The following is a 13,473-nucleotide window of genomic DNA, read 5'->3' as shown; positions in this document are numbered from 1 at the left end:
AATTAAATTCTCAAAAGGAATATTAAGAGGCAGGTATAAAACAAGTACAACACAGAATTTCTTCATAATTGAGCTGTAAAACATTCCTGTCTAGGAAACTTTAGATGGCAAAAAATTCAGTAGGTCCAAATCAAAAGGCTGAATTGATGGAAGAAATATTTTTCTGGAGCTAATATATGTTTGTTTATATATGTAGAAAGTCTAATTCAGATAGTCTCTGTGCCACAAACAGCTGGAGGCAGTCAGCATTTTGGGGTTCATCCTCAGCTCTTTTTCCAGGTGGTATTTGCATAGTTTACATGTTTTATTTCCAATAAAATGGTTAGAATAAAAATTTTTACTGGGGATCAAATATATTTTCTGCATGTGCTTCTACTCACGTTTCACTTCCAGTATATGATCCACTGACGTACACAGTCCCTTTAATTTCAATATATTTTCAGAGCCCAGCTGTGCTATTTTAAATACAATTTACAGTACAATTTAAGTACAATTTAATCCAACAGAGCAAAATCCTGTGGCAAAATAACTTCTTTATGTCTCATTTCTCAAGCTATCATTAGCATTCTTTTTCTAAAATATATTTGGCCTGACTAATAAAACACTTTATAAATGTTTGGTAGATGACATGGACATTCCTTTAACACTCTGGTAAATGTTTCCTGCTTTCAGATTAAACCAATTGCTAAAATATTACTGTGTACTTTGGAAGTGCTTACTCAGAACTGTAGCTAGGAAAGGTCTCTGCACACCTCATTCCTACAATTCATTCAGCCTTGACCAATCCTCCACCTGTTTTATCTGGACATCAGATCTGGACGTCAGAATGTGATTTTGCCAAACAACTTGGAGCAGGGAAGCACACCTTCTCAGGAGAAGCCAGGAAAGAAACTGCAGTCAAGCTCCTAGTGGGCTGCCTACTGAACCTGAGATATTTATCACCCTGAGCTGGAATTCTCCACTTGTCAGTGCAAACAGCACCCAAAGATAACACACAGGAGTAAATGTATGACATTTACTATGCATTGGCTTTCTGAAAACTCACAGATTTTTTTAATGCAGATCTGACTGTGACCGTACCCACACACTAACTCATGGTCATTACTGCAAAAGGGTTTGCCATTCACTGGAGAGCAGGAATTTGGCTGGAGCTGTGCTGAAATGAATTGGCCAGAAAGTATAACCATTCTCTAAAGGTCTGGTGAAGATGTGGTTAAATACCACACTATTTATAGCCCACTGTACTGCACACTTAATTCCAAATAGGTTTTGAACTCCTACCCAAATATGCCTTTGGAAAGCAAATAGCCCGTCCCATGTCTCAGGGTAACACTAAATTGTCTGTCTTACCTAACTGCTCTAGCTATATTCACGTGAAAGTTAGATCACTCCTTATCACAGTAACATAAGTAGCTGGAGGATGAGGATTTCCAACTGATAATCTAGGGACCTAACAATTTTCTCTCTGTTGCCTAAAACACAGCTCCTGAACCAAGCTGCAGAATGGAAGCTCCAGGCCAAAATGTTAAAGGAGCAAGAGACTGTCCTACAGGCACAGGTGACGTAGGAGAGGTGATTGCATGGTGTGCCTTTGTTTGCCTGTTTTTAACCCATGAGGCACATCCCAGGTAAAGTATGCAAACTACTTTCTGTGTATTCCTTCTAGCCTCATTCTATATCCCATAGACTATTGCAAATGAAGCAGGTTATTTTCGAGCCAACTGTAAGGTAATGCCCATACTGCAAATCATACTCTGGCATGTGGCTTGTTTAGTCTAAAGATGAGAAGAGAAGGCCCTTTTCCAAATTTTTGGTATTTAAAATAGGTTTATAAAGATGGAGAGAGATTTTTTTTGCCAGGGAATGTGATAGGATAATGGGTAACAGTTTTAAAGTGAAAGAGGGGGGGCTTCTTTCACATATGAGGAAGAAATGCTTTGCTGTGAAGATGGTGAGACACTGGAAAAGGCTGCCCAGAGAAGTTGTGGATGCCCCATCCCTGGTAGTGCTCAAGACTGGCTGGATGGGGTTTGAAGCAATCTGGTCAGTGGAAGGTGTCCCTGCCTAAGGCAGGAGGATTGGACTCATGATCTTTAAAGGTCCCTTCTGACCCTAATCATTCTACAGTGCTGATTTATGGGTGTTTGCAGTGCTCAACCACAGAACAATGTGTGTGCCTTCATTATTTGCCGTAACTACCCTTCAGGCAGATTTCTAATACAGCAAAGCACTGAAGTACATACATATTAGGAAACAAGTTTACCAAACTGGAACTGCTGCCTTTCTAGACAGAATTCCTGTTCATGAAAATGCTGCTTTTGCACCCCATATGCTTTTCTGGACTGGAGTGCAAAGGCAGCATTTTCACTAACAAGAATTCTGTCTGCTAAAGCCTTACAGAGAGGGGAGTCTAGGATTTCAGTGCTTAACTGTAATTTGAAACTTTCAATAAAATAAAATTACTCACCAAAATGACACCAGGAGTCAAGCTGGAGGGAAAGGCAGTAAAACCAGGAAGTAGGCAGAATATACTACACTTTGTGAGCAATGCAATAATCACATTGAATAGTCGAGTGAGACTTTGAATCAATGAGTGAGAACACTAGATGACATCAAAAAAAGAGAGTATCAGTAGATTTTTCTAGATTTAAGAAATAATTATGTAGATTCTTTGATCTGTCTGTGAGATTGTCCCCAAGAAGAACCTTGGGGGGGGGGGTGGTGTCAGTCTGTCGGCTCCTCTTGCAGCTGCCAATCTCCTCACCCATCAGGAGGTGCCTAGCCTTGCTCATAGCTAATCATACAGGCAAGTTGTCTCAGCTTTTTTCTTGCAGATGGTCTAATTTTATTGCTACCTGTTGAGCCATCAAGAAAAGACAGTGTTAAACTGAAAACCTGGAAACATGCTAAGAGGGGTTTAGTTTTTCACATGTTTTTTCAGAGGCTGAGATAAGCCAGTGAAGAACATCATATAAACTGCTGCTGACAACAGTTTCACAGGTTCTGCAATCAAACCTCAAAAGTCTCTGAGTCTGTCCTGGCTGCAAACCCACTCCTAATTTTCTCAGAGTGGTTTTAATGAAACTCTTATGTTTAACCAGATGAAAAAAAAAAATTATTCAGGCAGACCTCCATAGCCAGTTTAATGAAGCTGGAGGTATTGATAAAAACTAGAACATTTGAAACAGAAAAGGTGTTTTTAGAAAACACCAGTCAAACAAGTCTGTAAAGGCACTGAGAATACATGTGCCCCTTGCAGACTTGTGCAGACAAAAATTAGGTGATTTACTTTCTGAAATGAAACATGCAGTTAAGTCTGTTGCTCAAGTGTGAGAGCTCTGTCACTTATATATCAGCCTTCATTCGGAATTACTGGGGATAATAACATTGTTGATATTATTTTTGTGAATTTTTATTATTTCCAGTGTGGTAGCATCAAAGGACGTCCCTCATGGACCAGATGCTATCATGCAAGGTGTTGTGCAAGTGCAGAACAGAAAGAGTATAAAGAGCACCTTGATGCAAACAACACAAAGCAATAAATAGATATTATGCCCCATCCCTGGAAGTGTTCCAAGACAGGTTGGATGGGACTTTGAGCAACCTGCCCATGGCAGAGATGGTCTTTGGGGTCTCTTCTAACACAAGTCTTTCTATGATCAACAGAGGAACAGCTGCATGGAAATTTATGAGAAGATGTTGGGTCAGTGAGATAGGGAGAAGCCATAATATAACCTTCACAGTGAGATATCACTCTGTTTTAGAGGAGGTGATGAACACCCACTTCTTCCTTGAAGGAGCTGGGGACATCATGTTCATGCCAGCCTATCTCTGGATGGCACAATGTGCCAGAGACAGACAAATCTGGCACTCCAAATGGTGACAAGGATCTGGCACCAGCTGAGAAGGGACACCAAAACTGTGGTGGTGCTTCCCAGGCATGATGTTTAGGCAGACTATTTTAGCTCCACACATTGAAACAAAATAAAAATTAAGAAGCCAGCCAAGACCTTTAATTTTTGGTAGCCAGCACAGTGCAACCACTAAGCCATAGCAACCTAGAATATAACAAGGCCAAAGGGGTGTCCCCATCGTAGCACCCTCTCAGCATGGCAATGCTGAGGAGCCCCCAGTTCCCTTCCCCCAAGGCCTTGCACTCACAGCAGTGCTGCCTCTGCCCCCACTGCCCACACAGTCCTGCTGGATATGGCAAGGGGATCCTTGTCTCCCTGACCTTGGAGCACAAGTGCATGCTCCAAGTGAGTGACATCTCTCACAGCCCATTCCCAGACACTATGAAAACATTCATTTATTATTCATTTTAAACTGCAGAAGCTATTCTTAGTGCTATGGTGCTGCTTAGGGCCCCAGCTGAGGTCAGAGCTTGCCCTGTTCAAATGTGAAATATTTTTGACCTAATTAAACGATACTCAATTTTGGAAGGAAAGCAGAGACAGAATCAAGGTGAGCTTTTTTAAAGCAGATCTGGGCTAGGAGCCTCAGTTCTCTGGCTCCCACCACTGCTCCGTCACCTGGCTTTAGCATGTTCAGGCATTTCTCCCTAGAGCTGTGATATCTCTTCCAAATGCCAATGTTCCATTGACACACTTGGTACCAGTGTCCCACCGAGGCTGTGGAACTTGTCCTGCTAAAACAAATCCCTCTGAGTTTTTGTTTGTGCCTAGGTCACAGCTCTGGCTATAGCCTTATATGAATACAGACATGCAAGATTCATGTCAGCTAGCTCTGATATTGGCACCATGGAGTGCTCTGTACAGGTAAACCTCCCATGTCTTCATCCAGCTCCATGGGGAAGAGCTGCTGCCTGTACCCTCCTCAGCCTCCAAGGCCCTTACAGCCCAGGTCATACTTGGCTGGAACCCTGCATCTGTGGCTGTGGCAAGGGGCACCATAACAACTACCTTGAACAAACATGATACATAATATAACCGTGCCTGGTTTCCAAATCAGAATGAAACCCACCCCACTATTAGCAACTTCTTCTAAATCTCCTTTTCCTCAGTAACTTCACAGTAGTATCAGGGGAGGGGGCAAGTTGGCTGGTACCACACTAAAGAAAAGCTCCTAGATAATCCTTTATCCAGCTCTCTGCTGATGTGGAGAGAGGGGGAAACCAGAAATCCCACACACTGGAATACTGCAGGCTGCTCTTGACCCTCCCTGTGCTCTGCACCCACCCTGCCTCAGCCACCATATGTGACACCATTGCTTTTCCTAAGAGCTGCCAGACTGGACAGATGAAATGTCTGATGACCTAAACACTGCTGGGGATGTTCTGGCACCAGCAGGAATGGAACAAGCTGGAGCTGTTCTTCTTTTCCAAAGGGGAAAAAAACAACAAACAAACAACATTAAACAAACAAAACAACAACAAAACCAAAACCATCCAGAAAAATCCAAAACCTCAGAACCTTACAGAAAAAACAACCTCAGATCTTCCAAACATTTGTTCCCCCAAAACCATTTGATTTTAGATACAAAATACTGCAATAATGACAAAATACAGCCACAGATAAACTTTCAAATGGCTGCCGGGTATAAACTGATCACAAAATACAGAGCCCTGGTAGTCTGAAATGCTGGCACATCGCAACAGAACTTTCTTCCACTCTGCTTCACAGAGTGAAGTGAAAGTGGTAGAAGAGGCTGGCTGGGGATGGCTTGCTCTGTCTTTGTTGGCCTTGCCTACATCTGCAGTCCAAAACAGAGCTGACAAGGTGCCCTCTCAGCTTGCTCAAGCTGTGGTGCAGGGATGCATCTTGAAGGAATTCAGTGCAGAATCACGGCAGTGTGAAAGTGAAGGGTGGGCTTTGCTTACCTGCCAGGTAACATAGAAAGCGAGCAGTGACCCTGCTCTCAACAGAGGAGTCCAGTGAAGCACATCAAGCACTCTTTGTGCAGCTCCTGGCCACAGCCTGAGCCACCAGGTGGAAAGAAGGAAGAGGGGAAACCGTGACTGCAGTGTGGTGTGGGGATACCTCTCCCCCAGCTCACTTGGACATCAAAAGCATCATAGCCAGGGTAGCACCCAGGTCCCAGCTTGCCTGGAGGAGTACTCTGAGTAATCCACAAGACAGGCAAACAGCCAGGCAGCCAGGCAGTATTGACCTGCTCTGTCAGGGCTGAAACCTCAGGTCAAAGCTGGGGTTTGGTGACATCTATATGGTGAAGCAAGGCTTAGAGCTCAGACACAGCTCTGTTTGCACTGGCTCTCACCTTGAGTTGATCACACGGAATGGTCCTGCACAGCATCAGTGGCTGAACCAGCTCAGGTTAGTTCTTGCCTATGGAGATGGGCCAGGGATCAGACCAAGGGAAATGTTTTCAGAAGTCTTGATATCTACAGAATTACTTTTCTTCAGGACACCACAGCTGCAACATTCAGGAGAATAGGGAATCCGTAACTCCCAGGTATTTTTAAAATCACATGTCTGGCTCTTTCTATTCTTACTCAGTTTTCTTTCTGCAATGGAGGAATCATAATAGTTTGCAACCAGAAAAAGATCCATAGAGTTTCTTTTCCCTGATGTTTGTGCTTCATGGTCTCCAAACAGAAGCTAATTTCCATGTCCAAACACAATACTTATTTTATTATCTTCTACCAAAGGAGAAGTTCACCATCCTGGATGTTCTGAAATTACTGAAGGTTCTTTTTCTCTGTTAATGCAGATCACTCTCTACTCTGAGAGGTTTGAAGAATTTCAGAAAACATTGGCCAAAAGCAATGAAGTGTTTGCCACATTCAAACAGGAGATGGAAAAAGTGAGTAGGAGCTCATGCCTGAACTCCGTAGTTGATACTTTCCTTTTAGATTTTGGAATTTCTCACTCTAATAATTCTACCTGAGATGAGGCCATCTCTGCACATTTTGAAAAATAATTTAATCAACATTCAAATAAGATTTAGGACACACTCAGCCATGACCAACAACAGGTTAGATTTCAGCTCTGCAAGCTGAACAGCAGAAAGGAGAGTAGAAAGCTCTCCATTTCAGCTAAAACTTAAAATGCCTGGAAGAATAAATATTTCACCTAAAATTCAATGTGGTGGTTGGGTACAGATCCCTAAGACATACCAGAGAGGGAGTCTGGGATCACATTTATCAGACCATGTTCCAAGGAGTGCCCAGAACCTTTGGGTGACTGACACTGGTAGAGTTTGACATAGGCTTCACATCTTTCCACTGGAGTGTGTAGGCAGAGCTGAAGCCCACCAACCCCTTTGCACCATGTGGAAACAGTCTAAGAGACTGTTTAAATAACAAACAAAATAATAATAAATTTTAAAGAATTTATTTTAAAATAAATAAATTTCCTTCTCATTTCCTGTAATTATTTCCTGAATGAGTTTAAAACCAAACACATCTACATATTGTACCTGCTTTCATAAAACAATGTTCTGCTCTGCCGCCAAGACTCAAAACCCTCATCTTATAATTCTTCACAGAGAGTTCTGCCTGCAGAAAACCAGCAAGAAAAATGGTGCTATTTAACTAGTGGTGTGTTCTAGATGAAGTATAGAGGGGTGACTAGTCCAGGGGGAACTTCCCTGGCCTCGAGGGCTCAGAAGAGCTTTAACTTCCCAGAAGTCTAACACTGCAGTCTGGCAAAGAGACAAACAGATTCCACCATTTCTTTGCCTTTTGTTTTTGTGGTAGTTTGTATGCTGGAAGTTGGCTATTATCAACTGGTCCTGCTTTTGGGACTACAGACTAGAGGCTGAAAGTGATATAGCAGCTACTTCAAATGAAATCCATCCCTCAGCATCAATTATTACTCAGCACAGGCACTACAGCCAATGGTAGCAGGGTTATGAGTAGGGCCAAAGACTCAAATAAAGGGACTGTTCTAATTTCATCTTCAGTGTGGAATATCTGTTGTGATTCAGCTTTTTTTCCTGATTCTATAGATGACAAAGAAAATGAAGAAGTTGGAAAAAGATACTGCTACATGGAAATCCAGGTTTGAGAACTGTAACAGAGCGTTACTGGACATGATTGAAGAGGTGAGCAGTCTATCCCATCTCAAGATGCATCCTTTTTCCCATGTAAAGCTTTAACTAGGAGGCGAGATAAGCTGAAAATCCCAGAAGTCAGAGAGAAATGTCTTCTTGAATCTAAGGGTCTTTCTTTCAAGCTACCTTGATAATTGAATGTTTTTAGAGAAAAAGACAATCCCAGCTGGTAGGGCTTTTAGATTGTGCAGGCATCCACAACATCCATGAGAAACTGAATTATGTAACTCTGAATTTTAAGTGCTCTAAAAATGGGTGATTCTTAATGCTCTCCCATAGAAGCAAATTGGCATTACTTCACTTCATGCTACTTTCTGCATAAGAGCATCCACTCAGGGAATTAATGTGTTCTAGCTAATGAACTTTAAAATCATGCCTTTCATTAACTTCCTGTGTAGTCAAACTCTAAGAGTCAAAAGCAAGTACTGTGTCTCACCAGACTTTTAAATGTACTGTCCCAGGGGCATTGCAAAGGAAGTTCATTCAAACATTGGAACTCATTCAAAGATGATAAGAGGCTGCCTGAAGTTTCACCCCAAACATATGCTGAACTTGGACCAAATCTTTCTGGTCAGCTTTATAGCTCTGTACTATTGCTGTTTCTGTTTTTATGGATTTCTCTAGCTCTTCTTTACTCACTGGGTGTAGAAAATGTTCCAATTCAGGATGCTCTCACAGAACAGAATCTAGATAAACAAAAAATATAAAGCAGTTTGTTTTCTTCCAAATTCACACCCACACCAACCAAAAGTCCAAGTAGGCTTTTGGTTGCTTATCCATATGGACATCCACTATGCATTTCCATCTCTCCAGATCATCAGCAGGTATTCTGGCATATATATTTGAGTGAAATTGATCTGAATATGTATCCAGAATGTTAACACACTGTAGTTACAGGGATGAATTTCCTCTTGAAGCTTTGGTCCAAAAGACCATAGTTATTGAAGAGCAGTTGGTGAAAGTCAGCCACCCAGCAGCATCCTCTGCTGCTGGCTGCTTAGATCTCAAGTAATTTCCTAATTGCCAGTTTCACTAATGAATTGCATGCACTCAGATTGAGCCTGTACCTTTGCCTGATGTCTTTGACCACAGAAAGCCATGAGGTCCAAGGAATATGAGTGCTTCATGCTGAAAATCCAGAGACTAGAGAACCTTTGCCGTGCTCTGCAGGAGGAGAGGAATGAATTGTACAAAAAAATAAAGCAAGCACAGTTCCCAGAAGAGGTGAATGGAAATGGCATTTTAGAAGAAGAAGAAGACGAAGAAGATGATACTGAAATGACTCCTTCCCCCTCTGAGCAGGCAAGCATTGAGCTGCATGAGAGTGACAAGCGGATGCTGAAGCAGCTGGCAGAAGCTTTCAGGGTGTCCCACAAGGCAGAGGAGTCCCTCCCAAGCAACAGCAGCAATCCAGAGACCTGTGACACTCAAACAAGTAATGCTGTCCTGGTGCCAGAACCCCCCACTCCTCTCATTCCACATTCAGAGGCTGGGAATCACTGTGAGCAGCCCAGCATGAGCACACCAACACCCACTGAACACACTCCAGCACCCACTGAAAGTATGACAGCGCCCACTGAGAATGTGTCAAAGCCCACCAAAAGCACACCCTCACTTCCAGACAGGGCGCCAACAGCCACAGAAAGTGTGCCAGTGCCTCCCGAGAGTGTGCTTGTACCCACTGGGAATATGCCAATACCCACTGAAAACATGCCAGCAAGCCCCGAAAATGTGCCAACACCCACACAAAACACACCCATTTCCCTTGGGAATACACCAGTACCCATTCAGTGCCCACCAAAAGCTGCAGAATGTGCCAATGACCCAGCAGATAGATCTGTCCAGGGTCAGTCTGCGGAGCAAACAGGGGACACAGACATGGAAGCAGTGGATTGAAGACAACCGTGTGTCCAGGCTTGTCTTCTGCAAACCAGAGCTCTGCTTTGTCCTCTAAATGGATATGTTTGTTTTTTTAAGAAAAAAAAATTGGTTCCTAAAACACACTCATGTATGCAAATGAAATGCACTTCTCTTTGCTACCACTATCCAGTAATAATGGGTCTGCAAATTTTGCAGCCCTTCATCTCCTTGAAGTATAATATTTCCTTAATGACATGAAAATACAATGAAATCACAGGATTTTTTTTTCCCAGGCATGATGAATCATCTCATTCAGGAAAATAATTTTACTGTTGCACTTCCATGTTTCAAAAACCATTGCAATTCTCATGCATATATTTAAAGACTCGTAATTAATTCTATTTATTTTGACATTGCATAAAAGATGGCCTACTTGGACAAACAGTGATTTTTATAAATGAGGTGGAAGGAATCTATAATTATAAAGTAAAATAGTGAAACCATAAATGTGGTCAGCCATATCCAAGGAGTGGTGCAACAACTAGAGGTGAATTTTTTGGGCAAGGAAATGACCGCTCAGCACTGTGCCCCAAATACCCACAAGCTTTCAGCCTTACCTTCCATTGGTCTTTTCTGCTCAGTGTTCTAGAATGGAATTAGAGGGAAAGGGAAAAGATCTTTTCTAGATTCACATAAAATAACTGAAAACAAGAGCAATTTCCAAACTGATGGCAGTTCCCAAGGTAGGGGTGGAAAGTCTCTTTCTACATCCAACAGAAATATGCTACATTGTCACACTATTTGAAATCACAAGGCTGGCAGTGGGGATCATGCTTGTTTCCAGTTCACAAATGAGGTGAGAAGCTCAGAAGTTGGTTGTAGATCCCAGTTTCTAGGCAAGGAGCAGAAAGCAGAGTGGAAGGTACCAGGATGTATTCCAGAAGAACACAGAACAATCCTGTGATCATGCTTCTGGATGGTGCTGTCCCTCCCAGTTACAGCCACATGAACCACAGCTTCCTCCTGGCACTGCTGCATGTGCTAATGCTCCCAGAAGGATGAGGACACTTGCCTGTCACCCCATTCTGGAAGCAGAGCACAAGTCAATAAGCCAGAAGCAAAGAAGAACCAGGAAAGCAGGAATACCTCTCACAGACACCTCCAGGGACTGGCTACATTCTCATCCCCTTTCTTGTCTAACTGGCTCTTCCCTTCTGCCTGCCAACAGCTATTGCTTAATAACGTCACCTTGTCAGAAACTGGTTATTCTGGTGCCAAGAACGGAGATAAAGAAGGAAGGAGGCAAGAGAGGGTACCTACCTGCACAGCTCTACAGTCTCAAGCAAGGAGAGTAAGCAGGCTTTTTGAAAGAAGGTTAAAACAATCCTCTGGGCACATTCCTTGTTTCTCACCTCCTTCCTCTGAATTCCATCCTGGCCATTCAGCGTCTGAGCTGGATAGCTTAAGAATTTGAAAAGGCCAATTAAACAAGATGTTTAGAGGTTGGAAAGGGAAATCTTACAATCAAGGAAACCCATGTTTATAGACAAATCCCATGAAGACCCTGAAGACAAAGTGACTCATTCAAGCCAAAGTTGAAATACAGGTGAACCAAGAGGGAAGATGTCATCTTTGACACACTGTGGGAAACAGTGGCCACAGAGTCCTTCCAGCATGCCACCCTGCAAAAATGAATCTTTGAATCTTTGCTTACTGCCAATATGGTCTGTACCCTGGGTAAATATGTCTGTGAACTGCTTCGTCTAGCCTTTTCAAGGGCTACCCCTTGGAGTATACAGAGCATAAACTCCAAGTGTGTTTGGATATGGCCTGTAGCTATTATGACAACAGTTTTCAAATGTGAATGCCTTATGTTAGATAACAAGACCTACAGGATTTATCTCATGTCTTTAATCATGTGAAAGTAGATAATTTGAGTTTTTAGTTATCTTAAGCTCCTTTTATTAGCAGTGGAGAAGAAAAAACATCTTTTGAGGATAAGTTATCCCATGATAAGACTGGCATCAAGTCAGAAGGAATTACTTTCTCTCTGAAGATGATCTTTCTCTTCAGATTCTAGAGCCAGCCCGAGATAACTAATTCAAATTTAATGCGCCTATTGTTAGGTATCTAAATTAGGCAACATGAATCCCATCAAATATTCTGATTCAAAGCCCTAAGTGAATGGCCATCTCTGAAAACCAAGCTAGTTATGTGCCTGTGAAAACATTAATCTTTAACAAATCTGTATCCTAAGATAAAAAGTTATTCTCACCTGATACACTTTTTTTTTGTTTCCATTGAGTTAAGTTGGTAGAAATATAGTTTCCATTACAAGTTTTGTTTGTTAGTAGGGTGACTTTTAAAATTAATGCTATTTACATACTTGTTAATGTTTTGGGCATTTTAATTTTTGTTTTATTATGTTGCCACTTTAGTAACCACCTGCATGATACCAACTTATTTTTCTTTAAATACACCCTTCTTTGTCTTCAAATAGCCTTCAGTTGTTGATGTTTTCTTTTACATTCAAATATTCAATGCAATAATAATGGCCTTGCAACTTTAGATTGGTTCCACTTTGCATAATCACTATGGTCACATCTTTAATTATGTAATTGATGTCTCATACCTTCCAACTTCAGCAAGCAGGGAGACAAGAATCCTGCAGATAAAAACTTCCTACATGGTTATGATTTATTCTTACAGCATCATTCCTCATGAATAAATACACAGCCTTCTGGGAAAATTACTCCCACTCTATTCCACCTTCCTCATTTTTGCCCTTGAAATTCTAACACTGCACTCATGTACTTGCAGCTCCTATTACTATGATTTTCTCTCACACACCTGTTGCTTCTCTTCTTTAATACCATGTACCAACTGCCTGTTATCCCAGCAATTTCCTCCTCATTTTCAGTGTATGCACACATACAACACTGAAAGCACAGGAGAGTGACCTCCATAGCTTTTAGTTTCAGGATTTGGCTTGACGTGTTTACAGGAGATGAGAATTGTAGGGAAAATTCTGTCTGATCCCAGGCTGCATAGAGCATTTAGAGTCGAACTATGGAGATACTTTATGTGTAATCTCATGGCCTGTAGAACTGTGGAAAGTTGGAGTACCCTCAGTAGAAGTGGATAATCTGTAAAATTTAACCAAGCACCTCTTCATCATCCACTGCATCAGATTGGAAGATTAAATAACCATCACCATCACAGATTTCTGTGTGCTAACCTACATTCTCTCATTCTTCTTCAACATTAATTCCTGGCCTCCCTTGCTCTTTTTTTCCACTGGTACCCAGTAAAAAAATTGACTATGCATAGCATCCTTGTGAAAAGCCTTTGGGATGGCCATCTGCACAACAGCTCTGCTGCACTTCCCTCAGATGCCTCTGCTCTCAAGGCACAGAAACCCACATTTCTGTAGGTTTCAACACTCATTTGGAGGCAGTAAGTGAGACCTGCCACCCCAGTGTTCATTGTTATCATCATCATTCTACTAATCTGGCAGTCTCATCAGTCCTGGTGTGTTCCATGGTTGCCTCCTTCAGTCTTGCTTTTTTTCCACACAAT

The 13,473-nt window shown here is 42.0% G+C and overlaps 1 protein-coding gene across 1 annotated transcript in view; it reads left to right on the top strand.

Annotated features, from left to right (window-relative positions):
• TXLNB (taxilin beta) overlaps positions 1 to 12,395 on the top strand; it is a 34,828-nt gene extending 22,433 nt beyond the window's left edge. Inside the window, exons 7-10 of the mRNA XM_015623057.3 lie at positions 1,484 to 1,558; positions 6,691 to 6,783; positions 7,930 to 8,025; positions 9,127 to 12,395. Of these exons, the coding sequence (XP_015478543.1) occupies positions 1,484 to 1,558; positions 6,691 to 6,783; positions 7,930 to 8,025; positions 9,127 to 9,930 (1,068 nt within the window). The 3' untranslated portion in view covers positions 9,931 to 12,395. The remainder of the gene's footprint in view (positions 1 to 1,483; positions 1,559 to 6,690; positions 6,784 to 7,929; positions 8,026 to 9,126) is intronic.
• Positions 12,396 to 13,473: the final 1,078 nt, after the last annotated feature.

This window comes from Parus major, chromosome 3, assembly GCF_001522545.3.
Source record: "Parus major isolate Abel chromosome 3, Parus_major1.1, whole genome shotgun sequence".
Classification (NCBI taxonomy): domain Eukaryota; kingdom Metazoa; phylum Chordata; class Aves; order Passeriformes; family Paridae; genus Parus; species Parus major.
This window is presented reverse-complemented; position numbering and strand designations above follow the sequence as displayed.